This window comes from Neomonachus schauinslandi, chromosome 15 (genome assembly GCF_002201575.2).
Source record: "Neomonachus schauinslandi chromosome 15, ASM220157v2, whole genome shotgun sequence".
NCBI classification, from domain to species: Eukaryota; Metazoa; Chordata; class Mammalia; order Carnivora; family Phocidae; genus Neomonachus; species Neomonachus schauinslandi.
Genome location: NC_058417.1, coordinates 48,721,729 through 48,741,371, shown reverse-complemented (window position 1 = coordinate 48,741,371; position 19,643 = coordinate 48,721,729). Strand labels below are relative to the sequence as shown.

Here is a 19,643-nt window from a genome sequence, read left to right as displayed (position 1 = left end):
TTTCCTAAAGACGAATCTCCTAACACATGTGTTATTTATATTTTAAAAACTACTTTTTGCATCCAGAAGAAGGCAATGAACAAGGTCATTGCCAATGGCCACATTAGTTCTTTATTTCTTGCTACTTGACTGGTCAGAACTACAGCTTGAATTTTTATAGGATCACTGATCTTCGAATTTCACTGTGCTCTAAATGTAGTTTGTTTCTTTTTAAAAAGATGCTTAGAAAGCTATTTCCTAAATGGGTCTGCCTTGGTATTTAATCATGGAAATTTACAGTTGCTTTTGCCTAATTATTTTGCTCAGTGGTTCTTAGCCCTGGCTGTATTTCAGAACCACCTTGGGAACTTTAAAAAAAAAAAATACCAAGCACAATTCAACCCTAAGAGATTATGATTCATTTCATCAGTGGTGGGACTGGGCATCTATATTTTTAAAAATCTCCCCAGAGTTCTACAATAGGAAAGTCAATAGGTCATACATTTTTACTTTTATAGTAGATCTCAGGTGTTTTCACCACACACACACACACACACACACACACACACACACACAGAGAGAAAAATGATAACCATGTGAGGTGATGATATGTTAATTTGCTTGATGATGGTAATACTTCACAATGTATGCCTGAATCAAAACATCGCATTATATACCTTCCATGTATACAGGTTTTATTTGTCAGTCATACTTCAATCAAGCTGTAAAGATTATGGAAGTTTCTAATGAAATAAACACATTGAGTATATATTTTTTTAAAGTTAATGATTCAATACTTGGTCAAAGGGACAAAGGAGAAAGAGTGAGGGCGAAGGTGCAGAGAAACATCTGGAAGCAGTGAACTGATCATGTTGTTGTTTTCAGATAATCCCTTAAGAACAGTAACTGTCTCTCCCTTTCAGAAGAGACCAGAATAATAGACGCCAGAATCTACAATTTTGGCTAAAACATTTATTATACGCTTGGAATTATTTTTATCATCCATTCACTAAGGCTGAATGTAAGCCTGAATTCAAACAAGGTGACTTTGTTCAAAATTCTTTGAAAGATAAGCAGTATCAATGAGAGAAAGGAAAGTTAACTGGCTAAAATGACAGAATCATGTCATGGGGAATCTGGTGGTAGAATGGACCCAGTCGAGCTATATGCTTTCATTCAATAGATTTCCTCATGAAGGGAAAGAGGTAAGTACTAACTAATAACGTACCAAGTAACAGGTGTTTAGAAAGTGTTCGGTCAATATTGCACGAAGGAATGACTAAACACGTGAAAAGTACACATAAATTTGAAAACCCATGGTTAGTACCCTGGAGGTCGTTGCAGAATATTAGTGAAATATAATGTTTTTTTCATTTCATAATGTCTCTCAACACGTAGGGAAACAGAAATGATAATTAAATGCAAATACACAGTGGGTTAATTTCCAGAAAGAGGGTCATGAAGAGTAAGTTTGCTTCAGAGGAAAATTATTATTTGGGGATGGAATAAAACATAAATACAAAAGAGCTTTTTAAAAAATTGCACTCTGTTAAATTTCAATAAATTATTTTGCCTCTTTCTCTCCCTTTGTTACAGTGTGTCCACCTTTTTCCTTAAATCCTGTTCTGTTTTCTCTTGGAATATTTGTATCCAATAATAACATTGGATACAAATTCTCAATTTCTTCTTCCTTTGTGGGTGGCATGACACCTGGGCTCCTAGATAGCATTCGGCATGCCTGGCACATCTTGCATTTGTATTCTAATAGCTGGCTTTCTTGGGGTCAGGGAAAGTCTTAACATTTATTTAAGTCCCTCCTGGATTTTTTTAAAATTCCAGTTTCCTTTCCTCCTGTAGGAACAATGATTATAATAGAGACATCTTAGTGATTTTTTTTCCTTATGTGATTACACCTATCAAGGAAAATGTGTGCATTCTGTGTTGATGATGTGTTCAGATGTCTGGGCAAAGAGGTGACATTGTGCTGCTTTATTAGGATGATTCTTTCCCTTAAACTGGTGATTGACCCAGTATTTTTCTCCTGGTCATATAGATGAATATGGACATGGATATCCCCTCTTGTTTTTCCTGAAGTCCTCCTTTTGGTCACAGCAACAGAAAGCTGATCATGTGGTCCTTGAAGATGAAATAGATTCCGATCCTTCATCTAATGACTCCTTTGAACCAATGCCTCAAGAATTCCATGGGAAAGAAGCCATCAGGTAACAATGATGCAGATGGAGAGCAGGCCAAAGACTGAGAAGCTCAGTTCTCTTTTGTGGCCTACGGACAGCTCCCACCTATAACCCCCTCCACGCTACCTTCATCATTTCCCACTTCAAGTTTAGAGAAAAATTCCTTTAACCTGTTTTAGATCATATTGTTGACATTTACATTAAATACAAACTTAGATTTCACCAACAAAGATAATCCAAAGAAAACCTTGCCTGGATTCTCAATCTTTTCTCTGCTGTTTCTCTTCTCTGTCCTTGCCTTCTCTCATTTCTTTGCCTGGTCTCATTTATTCACACCTTGCCCCACCTCCTTTATCATACTCCCTATTTTTTTCTCGCAGTTTTTTAAACTTCTCTTTCCTCTTCTCTTGATTGCCTTTTCAAAGGGAATGAAAGAGTAGGGGAGAGGAAGGGAGAAAGGATCTGGAGACAGACACACAGGGAATTGAGGAAGATGTGCCTTAGAGTGTCATGCACATCTTCGTTTCCAGATGTGTGTTTCGTTTGGGGCCAGCAACTTTTCTTTCCAGATAAGAAAATAGGAAGAAAGTCATCTAGATCCCTGACTGTTCGCATCTTCCTTGTCCGTCAGTGATCCCCACCTGTCAGCCCTCTGTGAGTGGTCTCAGGTTACCCCAGCCTACAGAGTTTCTAGAGCCCATGTCAGTTTTTAGTTTAGCCTGTTCCATATTTATCTTCTATCCTTATATTTGTCCTGTGACCTAAGCTAGGTTTAACTTCCAGCAGAGCAGCTGGCAGGGAGCAAAGTAATGACTTTATTTAATGTGTTTCTGTGTTTCTTTTTGTATTTCTTCTATCTCTTTAGCATCTCACCCAACTATAAGTGCTATGGAGTGATAGTAAATGGGATTAAAACAGTTAAGAATCTAATGAAACAATCCAATATGAATGGAACCTGAATCCTTTGATGAATTGTAGACGACAATATAAGAAACATAAATTTGGTTTAGTTATGGATTACATATTTATCTGATAGACTAAAATTAATAAAGTACCTAGGATTCCAGATCCGTAACAGCACTGGGCATATGTTAATTCTATTCCTTTCTATTGTCATAATCAACTAATCTAAATGATACCATTTTATGTTTATTGAATATTTATCATGTACAAAGCACTGTGCATGCAAGATGAAATATTTTACTCATCCTTCAACACAACCCTAAAACACTCAAAAGTTTCAGGTTGCAAAAGTTGAAACTTACCTGGAATAAGTACATTGGTTAAGGTAACAGCTACTAAAGAGTATAGATAGCATGAGTTCAGTTAGGTAAGACTGCAAAACCCATGCTGTCACTGTTATCATCTTTGCATCTCTTCCTTACTCCACCCTGGTACCTCTTACCCAACTTCTGGAGACCTTGACTCAAGATGACCAAAGATACCTCCCTGAGCCAGTAGTTCACAATGAGCCTTTCAGTATTGGATGCCATGTTACCTGTTGGTCTAGCTTTCTTGGCTTTGCAGTCTAAGAGATGATCCTGGTCCTCAATACTAATGCCGGGCCATACCCTAATCTTTGGAATCAGAAGATCTGGTGATTGGATATAGGCATAGATAAATTTATAAAACTCCTCAGGTGATGCTAATGTGCAGCCAGGACTGGGAAGCAGTATTGTAGCTGATTCTCACACAACCGTGACTTCATGAGAGTGAAATCCCAGATCTTCCTGTACCCTGAGCATAAGATTTATTTAATCCTGTCAACCAAAGCTAGAATTACAAACTGAGGAAAATTGTCATACTTTGAAGTATCTTTTCTTTTTTTTCAGAATCAGAAATGTTACAAAAGAATATAAAGGAAAGCCTGATAAAATAGAAGCTTTGAAAGGTAAGGGGGGGAAAAAGAACATTTAGTTATTATACTGATACTGATTTGTAATTTTAATTCAATTTCTTTTTTGCTCTTGGTGAGCAATTACTGGTGGTATTTCAGATTTGAAATGAATTATTTGAGCCACATGATAAAATTTCCTTTCTAACACATGCTTTGACTGCATAAAAGTTAGAAAAAAGTGACTATATTTTAGAACTAGATGTACTTGAAAGATGTATTGTGTAATAGTGAGGTAGTCTAAGGACTTTCTTGGAGGGGTGGTTTCTACAAATTCAAATTTTTCTTCTCTCATTTCAGAGCTGTTGTAGATATTATATATTTTTCTTTTGTGCAAAAAGAGCAATTTATCTCAAAGGATTTTTAGCCACATAATAATTTACTGAACTATTGATCTGTTATTTAGTCCATAAATATTAACATCACCTACCATATGCCAGGCAATGTCAATGAACTTGGTAGTATTAAATATGTTACCTGCTGTGAAACCACATAATTTCAAAATTTCAAAACAGAATAGACATTTTGTTTAACAACCCAGTGTATTTATATTTAGAAAACAAGGCCACTCAAGGATATAAAAAAGCAGCCCATTAGTTCCATAATACAGTTTTATTTGTGATTTTGTTTTCCTTCCTGTCTCCCTGCTACTTTCCCTTCCTTCCTTTCTCTCATCTTTTTTCCCTTTCTTTTTCTTCCTAGATCTGGTACTTGACATATATGAAGGCCAAATCACTGCAATACTTGGTCACAGTGGAACTGGAAAATCAACACTGTTAAACATTCTTAGCGGGCTATCTGTTCCCACCAAAGGTAGGAGGTTTTTTTCCCAAAGTCAGGTCAACATATAAATCAGCTGTTAATATAAAGTCCTTCTGATTATCAGTCACAAACACAGACAACTATGGAAAAATGGAAGTTAACTTATAGTATTCATCTATAGAGGTATATGATATTTAATTGGTATATATGAAATTTGAGTTGTTTATGAGAATCATCATCATGGTCATTAGTTACTAATTGACATTCGAACTTGTACCTGTTAGCTTTTGCTGCATCACAAGCATTTCCCAAATTAATTGGCTTAATATAAAAATGTTTTATTATTTCTCATGATTCTGTGAGTTGACTGGCAGTGTTTCTCTCTGGACTTAATTGGCTGGTGTTGAATGTTTTGGCGTGTCCTCACTCACATATATGGGACTTCAGTTAAGACTGCTGCTCCTCTCTGCTTACATGGACTTTCATCGTCCAAGAATCCAGTCGGGATTCTTTTTTAAAGATTTTTTTTTTTTATTTGAGAGAGAGAGAGAGAAACAGCATGAGAGGGGATAGGGTCAGAGGGAGAAGCAGGCTCCCCGCTGAGCTGGGAGCCCGATGTGGGACTCGATCCCAGGACTCCAGGATCATGACCTGAGCCGAAGGCAGTCGCTTAACCAACTGAGCCACCCAGGCGCCCAGAATCCAGTCGGGATTCTTCACCCAGGGGTCCATGATCCCAGAAACCCAGAGAAGGCACTTCCCAGTGCAGAGGCATCTTCACAGCCTCTGCTTCTTTCCCATTTGCTAGGATTCTGTTTGTTACATAACCAAGCCTAAATGGGAGGGGTGGATAAATAGATGACATCTTGATGGGAAAAGCTGCAGATGGGACTCTTTTTTTTTTCCTCCCAGTATACCACACAACTATAATGGAAGCTTGTAATGCCTGAATTGTAAAAACCTTGAAGAGAAAATCATGTGTCTAAAATGTAATAAATATATACTGATTTTTCATCTAGAAAGATCTTTTCTTTTTAAGTGTTTATTTCAATTCCGGTTAGTTAACATACAGTATAATATTAGTTTCAGGTGTACAATATATTGATTCAACACTTCATACAACACTTGGTGCTCATCACAACAAGCGCCATCCTTAAGCCCCATCACCTATTTCCCCCATCCCCCCAGGCCCCTCCCCTCTGGTAAACATCAGCGTGTTCTCTATAGTTAAGAGTCTGTCTAGAAAGATCTTAATTCAAGCATTACCCTGTTATTAACTTTTAACCTCTGTTATAGGTTCAGTCACCATTTATAACAATAAACTTTCAGAAATGACTGACCTAGAGAATATCATCAAGCTCACTGGAATTTGTCCACAATCCAATGTGCAGTTTGACTTCCTCACTGTGAAAGAAAATCTCAGGCTCTTTGCTAAAATAAAAGGAATTCAGTCGCATGAACTGGACAAAGAGGTACTAAATAGTTAGAACGAATGTACTGGTCAAAATGAGATTGTTAACTCTACCTGCATGGAATTCTTTATGTTTTCATTAAATTATATTTGTGCAAATCATGTCTAAATGTTGGGCCAAAAAAAATCTAATTTAGATAACAGCTAATATTTATGTATGATTTACAATGTGTCAAGCATTATCCTTAATTTCAAATATAACAATTGACTTATTCCTCACAACAACTTGAAATGAATACTATTATCATCCCCATTTTACACATGTAGAAACTGAAGTTCAAAAGCAAGTTATTGCCTAAATGACGCAGCTAGCACTTTAGTAGTGTGGTTTTCAAATCCAGGCATTCTGCCTCAGGATCCATGCTTTTAACCATTACACTTTACAGCCTTGTATTTCCAAATGGAATGGAATGGAATGGAAAAGAAAGGAAAGGAAAGAAAAGGAAAGGAAAGGAGGAAGGGGGAAAGGGGAAAGGAAGTGGAAAGAAAGAGGAAAGAGGAAAAGGGAAAAAGGAAAGAAATCTTGGTTTGTGACACAAATGTTGTCATTTGGCTAGATACAAAGAGTTTTGCTGGCATTGGAGATGAAAAATATTCAAGACGTCTTGGCTCAAAACTTAAGTGGTGGACAGAAAAGAAAACTCAGCTTTGCAACTGCTATTTTAGGGGATCCTCAGGTAAGTCAGACTAAATTTAGAGATGAATTCAAATTTTTAAAAATGACACTTTAGTAGTAGTTCCAATCTTTTATTTGCAAAGGACATCTGTGATAAAATAGTTGTGGTAGAACATTAAATATAATAACCAGGTCCTAACTACAATATCCTTTTAAATATGTAAGTAATATGGTTTCTGCATGTTTTCTGAAAGAACTGCACTTTTCCTGGAAACGCCCTTTATATACATCCATCCTTGGTAGGTTTTCCTGTTGGATGAACCAACTGCTGGATTGGATCCCTTTTCAAGGCACCAGGTTTGCAACCTCCTGAAGGAGTGGAGAGCTGACCATGTGATCCTCTTCAGTACCCAGTTCATGGATGAGGCTGACATCCTGGCTGGTATCTGCTGACTTTCCCTAAGTGTCCTGATGAGAGGTCTTTATGAGACTTGAGAAATATGGATTGGTATTCTGAGCAGCTGTATTTTATAATGTGGTCACCTAGCTGTACCTGGCAATCTGAACTGATGGTAATGATGTGAACTGGGCCCAAAGAGTCTCACTCCGAACCCTTTCCATTTATCTCCTCGAATTTTTTATCATTCGATTACACAGGGGGTATCATCTGCCAGGAAAGTCAATTACTGTGAAGTGAGAGTCTGTATTCTAATACATTAATCCTTTTACACAAAATTAAGGCAAATCAACTTGAAATATTCAAATGATTTTGGTGTCTGGTCCATTAAAATAAATAATGTAATGGTAGTCTATTTTAGGAGACATATGCACATAATCTCCCTGGCTGGCTGGATAGCAAAACAATAGCCTGAAGTATACAAATAAGATTAAAGGGTGTCTGTTTCAGTGAGTCTTTATTAAGCCCTGGATTTGAACATGCAAATGATCCTAAATTAGAGTTGGGTCATGATTACCTGTCTTTTCTTGGGAAAGAATGGGTGACTTCTTAACAAGCTTTCTTCTTTGCTTCTTCCTTTTCAGATAGGAAAGTGTTTCTCTCCAACAGGAGGCTGAAGTGTGCAGGTTCTTCTCTGTTCCTAAAGAAGAAATGGGGCATTGGATATCACTTAAGGTAGAGCCACGTAAGGAGGCTGGGAAAATGAGAAATGAGCTAGAGGAGGCATGATGCTTGATGCAGCACATTACAACGCACGAGAAACTCTTGATTTGTTACACACAGATGTTTGCATATACATTGGTGGAGATACTCGTGTACATATATGGAATTGCTGTATGTATATGAGGATACTGATTGGTAGATTTTAGAGATTGAAAATATAAGATCACTTGGGGTGCCTGCTTGGGTTGCTCAGTCAGTTAGGCGTCCAACTCTTGATTTCATCTCAGGTCATGATCTCAGGGTTGTGAGAACATGGAGCCTGCTTAAAATTCTCCCTCTCCCTCTCCTTCTGCCCCTCCAGTGCCCCCAAACACGTGTGCACATTCTCTCTCTCCCCCCCCAAAAAAAGAAAAGAAAAGAAGAAAATGTAAGATAACTTAACAAAAAATTGAGATAAATGTGATAGAAAATGTATCTACAACACATGTTTGTTAAGGAAAGTTTGTATTAAGGGAACTTTCACAACTGACACATTCTTTCTTTTTTTTTTTTTTTAAAGATTTTATTTATTTATTTGAGACAGAGAGAATGAGAGAGACAGAGAGCACATGAGAGTGGGGAGGGTCAGAGAGAGAAGCAGACTCCCCGCCGAGCAGGGAGCCCGATGCGGGACTCGATCCTGGGACTCCAGGATCATGACCTGAGCCGAAGGCAGTCGCTTAACCAACTGAGCCACCCAGGCGCCCCTGACACATTATTTCGTACACCCCTCACCTCTCTCCCCCACCTGTTAACCTAGTATCTGTTCTTATCAGTTTAAGTAGGCTCCTTGCTTCTCCTCCTCCTCCCAGCTATCCTGTTCTTGTATTTCCTCTTCTTCCCATCCTCTTCATTTTATTTTTATCATTATGTTGAATAGTAGCATATTCTAGCTGTTATTGAGTCACTCAGAGATAAGATACTTAACATTATTTTATTTAAATCTTTTGTCTTTTGAGATAGAAACTCTTGTTACTTTTACTCTACAGATAAACATTTGGTCTCCCTAGGTTCATAAATGATAGAGCCAGGAATTGAATTTTTAACTTTGAAGACTAGTATCCATATCCATATTTTAAATTAATTTTTAATTTATTCATGAATTGATTAGTTTGTCTAAAGTATAGCTCTGATTTAGACCATCTATACCTTAAAAAGAAAAAAATGTATATGACAACAACAAGACCAAGCAAACAAAAAACTTTAATGGTTCCATTTTACCCACTGGAATCCAAATTTTGTAGTCATGTGATGCTGGTGTGGCCCACCCTATCATGATTTCCTTATTATTTGCCTTTAGTGAATTCAATATCCTTTAGTCAAAAATAAAATATTCATTGTTCATTGCACATGTCCTAGCATGACCTACATTTCCCCTTGTTTGAGGTTATTTACTGAGCTTGGCAGTTTTCTTGGACCCATTACCACCTTTTCAAGTCCTAAAGCATTATTTGAATGCCATCTCACGTAGTCTTTATTAATCTTCCAGCTCTGTGTATTGTTCCAATATTTCATTTCCTAAGCCACGTTGTTTGAATTGCTTCTTGGAAATTAATTAAACTCCCTGAAACTCAGTTTTCTCACTTATGAAGTGGGAATAACAATTCCTAGCTGCAAGTAAAGGTTATAGAAAAGTAAATGACATGGTGCCTAGCACATAGCATGGCAACAGAATGTGTTCTCAAAATAAAAAATGCTCATCAGGATCCCTGCCCAATTCACAAGTCTCTTCATGGGCTCCTGGACAATACTTTGTGTAATTGCCTTATTTCTTCTTCTAAATCAGGGTCAGCCAACTATGATCCATGGGCCAAATCCAGCCCATTTCCTGTTGTTGTAAATAATGTTTGATTGGAACATAGCCATACCCACGTGTTTAGATATTGCCTATGACTGCTTCCATGTTGCAGTGGCAGTGTTGAATAATTGCAGAGGAGATCTACTGGCCTGCAAAGCCTGAAATATTTATAATCTAGTCATTTTCAGAAAAAGTTTGCTGACCTCCATTTCCAAGCTATACACTCTCATGCACTGCTCATGCCATTCTCTGGTGCCCCACACAAATTCTTGTAAGTGACCTAAAAGTATTTCTTAATTTGTTCTTATTTCAGGGGGCAGCAACATCATGGAAAACAACTATGATTTTTTTGGTTTTTTCTTCATTCCCTCAGTGGGTTTCACGGCTTCTAAAAATAGCATATATTCTCAGATGTTCTTAATACTTGAGTAAATAGCATAATTTCAATATAAGCATTAGCTCAAATAAAATAGGCATTTTTAAAGGACTTGCTAAGTGCAAACATCACTATTATTCTGTTCTTAGGACAATCTTAGGTGTTAGGAATCATTATTCCATTTTTGCTAATGAGCAAACTGTCCAGATAGGTTAAATAACACATTTCAAATGGCAAAACCAAGGTTAGAAGCCAAGCCACTACTGAGATTTTGTCCACTACATACTTTATAACTTTGATTAATACATTTTTGTTTGTTTTCCTACACTGTGGAGTTATCCATGGTATTTTTAAATGGATAGACTGGTTTTCTCTATGATAGTTTGTTCTTAGTCAAAGTTCTGAGTTTAGCATACAAAGAAAGCAAAAATTAGCGATCTCAACAAACCATACCCACATTCATCCACAGTTAATTTCTATCTATCACCCATTTCCTTCATAGCACTTACTACTATTATTAATCATTTCTTTATCTGTTTGTTTATTTGTTTTCTCCCTGTCTCCCCATTAGACAGTCAACTCCATAAGAGCAGGGCAATGTTCTTTTATTCACCATTGTACCCTCAGCATTTAGGGATATTTTTGTCACATACTAATAACTTAATAAATATGTATGAAAGAGTAAATTAAATAACTGAACCTGCTTTGTGTCTTTGCCTATCAAAAACCCCCTCTTCTTGCCCAATGCAATAATCCTATTAACTCCCTTCAAAAAATCCACACCATTTTCCATTTTATGTAGTCCTGGTTGTGTCCCTGCTATCTGTACTCTGCCACTGTTCTCCTTTTAAGGACTTGAGTGAGTACCAACCTTGTCTGGGCATCATAACCTGAATACCTGACCAGTAGTTCTGATTAGCTGCCCCTGCTTTCTCCCATTACATTTATATGATCTGATTTTTTTGTCCTCTCGTTTCATGTTTGAATGGCCTATCTCTTGCATTGGATTTTAATTGATTTTTCTTTGTCCGCTAGAAGTTAGTAATTTTCCTCATGCCACTGGAGACCATGTCAAATAACATAGATCTTTTTTTTTTCAAATACCAGTTTGCAGTTGAAAGAAATGCATGTTCAGGAAAATATAACATCACTTATTAAACAGCACATCCCTGATGCCAAATTATCAGCAGAAAGTGAAGGAAAACTTGTCTACACATTGCCCTTAGAAAGAACAAATAGATTTCCAGGTAATGTACAAGAACACTGTGAAATGAAATATGTAAATAATATTCATAGTAATAATGATGATTCTTATATATTGAGAGCTTACAATGTGTTCAGCTATTTGAAACATGATGCAAAGAATAATACAGTAACTGGATGACTTTATCTACAGTGAGAAATACTATATTCTTATAGTTGCATTAAAGTGTCTGGGTATTTTGGGAAGCTTTTTTAGTCTTTCATTCCCTTTGTAGTACATAGCAAAATATTCTAGTGTTCATAACTGTGAATGAATACAAATGGTTAAAAAACCTCTGGCTTAACCATTACGAACAGCTCCATGATTCTTCTCTTAATAAGACTTTTGTGATGACTTTGGGGTTTTTAGGCCAATGCATAAAAGTTTACTTTATGACAGCTTTTTTTAAATTTATTTTTTATTTTATTTTATGACCGCTATTTTGAATTCTTTGTCAGGTAAATCGTATAGCTTCATTTCATGAGGTCTGTTTCTGGTGGTTTATTTTGTTCCCCTTTTGGGAACATCTTCCACTGATTTTTCATTTTCCTTTACACTCTGTGTTAATGCCTATGCACTAGATAAAGCAGGCACCTCTTCTAGTCTTCAGAGACTGGCTTTCTGCAGGAGAAGACACCCAGAAATCAGCCCAGTCAGAGATTCTGAGCGCCCCCATCAACTCTTTTGAAGCAGGCAGCTGTGGTTTTGGTCAGGCCACTCTGTGGAGAGTCAGGGGAGTGAGTTATAACATTATGTAAACTAGAATAATCAAGATAATGTGTTACTGGCAGAGTGATCAATGCAAAGATAGATAGAACAGACTCAAGAACCCAGAAATAAACCTACACAGATATGCCTCACTGATTTTTGACAAAGGTGGAAAAGCAATTCAATGGACGAAGGATAACCTTTCCAACAAATGGAGCAAGTAGATCCACAGGCATAAAAATGAACCTTTACCTAAATCTCCCACCTTATTATACAGAAATTAACTTAATGTAAATCATGGACTTAAATGTAAAATGTAAAACCACATTTTTTTTTAAATGAATAAGAAAATCTGCAGGACATACTACTAGGCAGACTTCTTAGACTGGACACCAAAATCACAGTCTATGAAAGGAAAAAAATAATAAGTTGTCCTCCATCAAAATTTATTTGTGAAAGATCCTGTTAAGGAGAAGACAGAACAAGCTAGAGATTGGGAGAAAGTATTCGCAAACTGTGTATCTCACTGGGGACTGGTATCTGAACATATAAAGAACTCTGAAAACTCAACTGTAAAAAACAAACAACCTAATTGGAAAATGGGCAAAAGATAAGAAGAGACACTGAAGATGATGTACAGGTGGCAGAGATGCACATGAAAAGGTGTGCAGTGTCATATGTCAGCAGGGACCTGCAAATTAAAACCACTACGAGATCTCATTACATACTTAGCAGAATGGCTAAAGAAATTTTTTTTTACACAGTGATAATACCCAATGCTGGCTAGGATGTTGGTTAAAACAGGTGGCTCTGGAAAAGAGTCTTCAGTTAATTTGAGTTAATTAATTAATTTGAGTCAATTAATTAATTAATTCGAGTTAATTAATGTATGGGCTGTAACACAATATACAATTAAAAATAACATATAGGACTTGAAGAATAACATTCCTTATTAGGAAATATGAGTTTTAAAATGTCTGACCTATCACAAGCATGATTTCATATATTTGTGCTTTTTAGTTTGAAAAGTTGTCCTCAACTCACTTGTGATTTTTGTTGTTTTGATTTACTATTGTGTGTGTGTTCTGCAGCACTTTATGAGGATTTGGATAGATGTCCTGGCCTGGGGATTGAGAATTACGGTGTTTCCATGACAACCTTGAACGAAGTGTTCCTGAAACTGGAAGGAAAATCAGCTATTGATGAATCAGGTAAATAAAATGCATGAGCACAATCGTGTAACGGTATTCACAACACCTCGTGCAGTGTATATCTTATTCTATAAGATACAAGTCCATTCCTAGACAGGGATAAATAAAGCCAAAATGCATCCCTGTGACTTTTGTTACCTTTTCTGCCAACATTGCCTTGTTATTAGGGATGGCCCATTTTCTTCTAACCAGGGCTCGCTGCCTTCATCCCGCTTCCCAAGAGCAATTTCAGACAAAACATTGATTTTCAGTCTCTCTTCTCAAGCATTCTGATTATGTCCTCTCACTGCCTGCTAGCTTCCCCAGTTTCTGATGAGAAGTCAGCTTTAGATCTTATTGAGAATCTCTTGTGTATGGTGAGTTGTTTTTCTCGTGCTGCTTTCCAGATTCTGTTTTTGTCTGACAGCTTGACTCTGATGTCTTTAGGTGTTGATCTCCTTGCATTTATCCTGCTGGGAGTTTGGTGAGCTTTTTATATGTGTGGTTAATGTTTTTCATTTTCATTTGGGGAGTTTTTAGCCATTAATTTTTCTTTTTTTTTTTTTCTTTTTTTTTTTATTCTTATGTTAATCCCCATACATTACATCATTAGTTTTAGATGAAGTGTTCCATGATTCATTGTTTGTGCATAACACCCAGTGCTCCATGCAGAACGTTTGTTTTTCAGAGTCCACCGTCTCTCATGGTTCGTCTACCCCTCCGATTTCCCCCGCTTCATTCTTCCCCTCCTGCTACCTTCTTCTTCTTCTTTTTTTTTTTTTTCTTAACATATATTGCATTATTTGTTTCAGAGGTACAGATCTGAGATTCAAGTCTTGCACAATTCACAGCACTTACCAGAGCACATACCCTCCCCAGTGTCTATCACCCAGTCACCCCATCCTTCCCACCCCACCCCCCCACTCCAGCAACCCTCAGTTTGTTTCCTGAGATTAAGAATTCCTCATATCAGTGAGATCATATGATACATGTCTTTCTCTGTTTGACTTATTTCACTCAACATAATACCCTCCAGTTCCATCCACGTCATTGCAAATGGCAAGATCTCATTCCTTTTGATGGCTGCATAATATTCCATTGTATATATATATACCACATCTTCTTTATCCATTCATCTGTTGATGGACATCTTTAGCCATTAATTTTTCAACTGTACTTTCTGACCCTTTCTCTCTCAACTCTCCTTCTGGAACTTCCATTAATGTATGCGGCAGTGTATGTTAGTAGGCTTGATGGTGTTTCACATTTCTCTGAGACTTCATTTTTTTTTCATTCCTTTTTCTTTCTGTTCTTTAAACTTAATAATCTCAATTTATCTTTTGTCATGTTCACTGATTTCTTTCTTCCACCAGAAGGCATCTGTTGAGCTTTTATTTTTTTTGGTGAATTTTTAAAATTAGTTATTATACTTTTCAAATCCAAAATTTCTAGTTGGTTATTTTAAATAATTTTATACTTTTCATTACATACCCTATTTGATGAGAGAGTATTGTAATACTTGGTGATTTATAAATGTATCATTCAATGTACAAATATTTGTGGATTTCCTAGATATTGTTATTGACATTAAAATCATATTCCAGCACAGGAAAAATTCTAGACCTCTCTCTATGTTATATAGCCCACTGCCAATTTCTCAATGATAAGAGATATCTCCCTGATTTTCAGCTTGCTATCATTTTTTAAATTTATTTGTTTTTGGGGGATTTTCAGTTTTTCTACTACTGGGGAGTTAACCTAACTCTCCACTCTTGACCATAGCTACCATGTCTTGGGAGATCTCTCCACCTTACCACCCTACACTCAAACATTAGTCAGTCAATGTATGTACCCAGCCAAGATCCATTCTACCTCAGTCTATCTCTCTCTCTGCTCATTTGTCCAGTAGCCAGTCCCTGGTAGATTTCCTTCACAAAGGAAGGCCCCATGTACCTTGATGATATCTTGCACAAGACTCTATGTAACTTGGTGTGTATCTTTCTTAGCTTTTCTTTCCTGTCTCCAGCCTTTGTTCCCATGTGTTTGGTGAAGTTCTCATGGGAAAGAATTGGTAAAAGGTGTAAACTCAGTTTGTGACTTGGGTACCATGTGACTGTAGTCTGTCCTGCCAGACTGTATATGACCATAAGAGTTTGTTTAGGGGGGGGCGGAGCAAGATGGCGGAGGAGTAGGAGACCTGGATTTCGTCTGGTCTCAGGAATTCAGCTGGATAGGGATCAAACCATTCTGAACACCTACAAACTCAACAGGAGATCGAAGAAAAGAAGAGCAACAACTCTCTCATCAGAAAAGCGACCACTTTCTGGAAGGTAGGATGTGCGCAGAAGTGAATCCGAGGCGATATTCGGGAGGATAGACGGCGGGGGAGGGGCCTCCGGCGGCCGCTTCTGGCAAGTGATAGAACCACGGAGCACAAAATCGGAACTTTTAAAAGTCTGCTCCGCTGAGGGACGTCACTCTGGTGGCTAAGCGGGGGGTGGAACCCTCCGGGACAGTGTGGTCTCGGGACCCTCGGGGTCACAGAAAGACCGGGGGTGCCTGAGTGCGGCAGAGCTCCCAGGGATCGGAGCAGGAAGCCGGCTGCAGAGGCGGAGCCCAGGCGCGGGCTCTCAGCTCGGGGTTGCCATAAACCGTGATCCGCGGCACAGTCGGGCCCCTGCTCCTCCAGCAGGGACCCAACAAGCGGCAGATCCGGGGAGACTCACCTTCCTCCCCCGGGAGGAGCCGCGCGGGAGTGCGCCGCAGGGATCTGCTGGGTTTGGAGACTCCACCCGGGGTCGGGTGCCAGAGATAGAAACGCGCGGTCACAGGCCGGGTGAGCACGGAGTGCGGCTGGAGACCGGGGAGACGGGAGTGACTGACGGCTTTTCTCTGGGGGCTCACTGAGAAGCGGGGCCCCGAGTTCTCGGCTCCTCCGGGGCGGAGATTGGGAGGCCGCCATTTTCACTCTCCGCCTCCAAAGCTGTACGGAAAGCTCGCAGGGAACAAAAGCCCCGGAGAGCAAACCCCAGCAGATTACTTAGCTGGGAGGGGCAAGGGCGGGGCAATTCCGCCTCCGGCAAAGACATTTGGGAACCACGGCAACAGGCCCCTCCCCAGAAGATCAGCGAGAATAGCCAGCCAAGACCAAGTTTACCCATCAATGAGAACGGCAGAACTCCAGCTCTAGGGGACTACTGCACATAGAATTCATGGCTTTTTTACCGTGATTCTGTAGTCTTTCAAAGTTAATTTTTTTTTAACTGTCTTTTTTTCTTTTTTTTTCTTTTTGAATTTTTCTTTTTCCCTTTTTCAGCCAACATCTTATCAATCCCTTTTTTAAAAAAAAAAACATTTTTATTTTTCATTTTTAGAGTCATGTTCTATCCCTTCATAGTAGTTACCCATATTTTTGGCTTATATATATAAGTTGTTCTCTCTTTAAAATTTTGAGATAGTTTCTTCTAACAGATCAAAATATACCCTAAATCTCTAGTATATGGTGTTTTCTATTCCCCTGCCTGATCACATCCTCTCCCTTTTTTTTTTCTTTTTTTAAATCATCTTCTTTCTTTTTTCAAACAACTTCTTATCAATTCCTTTTGTAAAATTTTTTATAATTTCCATCTTTACAGTCATATTCCATCTCTTCATCAGATCAACCCTTATTTTTGTAAATATATAAGTTTTTCTTTCTTTAAAATTTTGGGAGGCACTTTCTTCTGAAAGACCAAAATACACCCCAAATCTAGTGTGTGGCACTGATCTATATACCAGCCTGATCATATTTGATCACATTCTGGTTTTTCTGTTGTTGTTGTTTTGTTTTGTTTGTTTTTGTTTTTATCTTTATCTTTTTTTTTTTTCTTTTTCTTTTTCTTTTTTCTCTCTTTCCCTTTCTTTTCCCACTGCTTCAAGTCTTTTCTGATTTGTTTAGAGTATATTTTCTGGGGACGTTGTTACTCTGCTAGCATTTTGTTCTCTCATTAATCTATTCTCCTCTGCACAAAATGACAAGACGGAAAAAATCACCTCAACAAAAGAACAAGAGGTAGTACCGACTGCCAGGGACCTACTCAATACGGACATTAGTACGATGTCAGATCTAGAGTTCAGAATCATCACTTTAAAGATACTAGCTGGGCTTGAAAAAAATATGGAAGTTATTAGAGAAACCCTTTCTGGAGAAGTAAAAGAACTAAAATCCAACCAAGTAGAAATCAAAAAGGCTATTAATGAGGTGCAATCAAAAATGGGGGCGCTAACTGCTAGAATAAATGAGGCAGAAGAGAGGATCAGTAATATAGAAGATGAAATGATGGAAAATAAAGAAGCTGAGAGAAAGAGAGATAAACAACTACTGGATCACGAGGGCAGAATTCGAGAGATAAGCGATACCATAAGACGAAACAACATTAGAATAATTGGGATCCCAGAAGAAGAAGAAAGAGAGAGAGGGGCAGAAGGTATAATGGAGCAAATTATAGCAGAGAACTTCCCTAATTTGGGAAAGGAAACAGGCATGAAAATCCAGGAAGCACAGAGAACCCCTCTCAAAATCAATAAAAATAGGTCAACACCCCGACATCTAATAGTAAAACTTACGAGTCTCATAGACAAAGAGAAAATCCTGAAAGCAGCTCGGGAGAAGAGATATGTAACCTACAAGGGTAGAAACATTAGATTGGCAACAGACCTATCCACAGAGACCTGGCAGGCCAGAAAGGACTGGCAGGATATATTCAGAGCACTAAATGAGAAAAATATGCAGCCAAGAATACTCTATCCAGCTAGGCTGTCATTGAAAATTGAAGGAGAGATAAAAAGCTTCCAGGACAAACAAAAACTAAAGGAATTTGCAAACACAAAACCAGCCCTACAGGAAATCTTGAAAGGGGTCCTCTAAGCAAAGAGAGAGCCTAAAAGCAATATAGACCAGAAAGGAACACAGACAATATACGGTAACAGTCACCTTACAGGCAATACAATGGCACTAAATTCCTATCTTTCAATAGTTACCCTGAATGTAAATGGGCTAAATGCCCCAATCAAAAGACACAGGCTATCAGACTGGATTAAAAAACAAGACCCATCGATATGCTGTCTGCAAGAGACTCATTTTAGAACCAAAGACACCCCCAGATTGAAAGTGAGGGGGTGGAAAACCATTTACCATGCTAATGGACACCAAAAGAAAGCTGGGGTGGCAATCCTTATATCAGACAAATTAGATTTTAAACCAAAGACTGTACTAAGAGATGAGGAAGGACACTATATCCTACTTAAAGGGTCTATCCAACAAGAAGATCTAACAATTGTAAATATCTATGCCCCTAACATGGGAGCAGCCAATTATATAAGCCAATTAATAACAAAAGCAAAGAAACACATCGACAACAATACAATAATAGTGGGGGACTTTAACACCCCCCTCAATGAAATGGACAGATCGTCTAAGCAAAAGATCAACAAGGAAATAAAGACTTTAAATGACACACTGGACCAAATGGACTTTACAGACATATTCAGAACATTCCACCCCAAAGGAACGGAATATACATTCTTCTCTAGTGCCCATGGAACATTCTCCAGAATAGACCATATCCTAGGTCACAAATCATGTCTCAACTGGTACCAAAAGACTGGGATCATTCCCTGGCTATTTTCAGGCCACAATGCTTTGAAACTAGAACTCAATCACAAGAGGAAAGTCGGATAGAACTCAAATACATGGAGGCTAAAGAGCATCCTACTGAAGAATGAATGGGTCAATCAGGAAATTAAAGAAGAATTAAAAAAATACATGGAAACCAATGAAAATGAAAACACAACTATTCAAAATCTTTGGGATGCAGCAAAGGCAGTCCTAAGAGGAAAGTATATAGCAATACAAGCCTTCTCAAGAAGCAAGAAAGGTCTCAAGTACACAACCTAACCCTACACCTAAAGGAGCTGGAGAAAGAACAGCAAATAAAGCCTAAACCCAGCAGGAGAAGAGAAATAATAAAGATCAGAGCAGAAATCAATGAAATAGAAACTAAAAGAACAGTAGAACAGATCAACGAAACTAGGAGCTGGTTCTTTGAAAGAATTAACAAGATTGATAAACCCCTGGCCAGACTTATCAAAAAGAGAAGAGAAATGACCCAAATCAACAAAATCATGAATGAAAGAGGAGAGATCACAACCAACACCAAAGAAATACAAACAATTATAAGAACATATTATGAGCAACTCTATGCCAGCAAATTA

General features: G+C 38.0%; 1 protein-coding gene across 1 annotated transcript in view; it reads left to right on the top strand.

The window, feature by feature from the left end:
• LOC110570367 (ABC-type organic anion transporter ABCA8-like) overlaps positions 1-19,643 on the top strand; it is a 49,044-nt gene that overhangs the window by 2,811 nt on the left and 26,590 nt on the right. Inside the window, exons 4-12 of the mRNA XM_044921846.1 lie at positions 2,033-2,201; positions 4,007-4,065; positions 4,771-4,881; positions 6,127-6,302; positions 6,859-6,978; positions 7,221-7,359; positions 7,959-8,049; positions 11,358-11,497; positions 13,293-13,412. Coding sequence (XP_044777781.1) covers positions 2,033-2,201; positions 4,007-4,065; positions 4,771-4,881; positions 6,127-6,302; positions 6,859-6,978; positions 7,221-7,359; positions 7,959-8,049; positions 11,358-11,497; positions 13,293-13,412 — 1,125 coding nt within the window. The remainder of the gene's footprint in view (positions 1-2,032; positions 2,202-4,006; positions 4,066-4,770; positions 4,882-6,126; positions 6,303-6,858; positions 6,979-7,220; positions 7,360-7,958; positions 8,050-11,357; positions 11,498-13,292; positions 13,413-19,643) is intronic.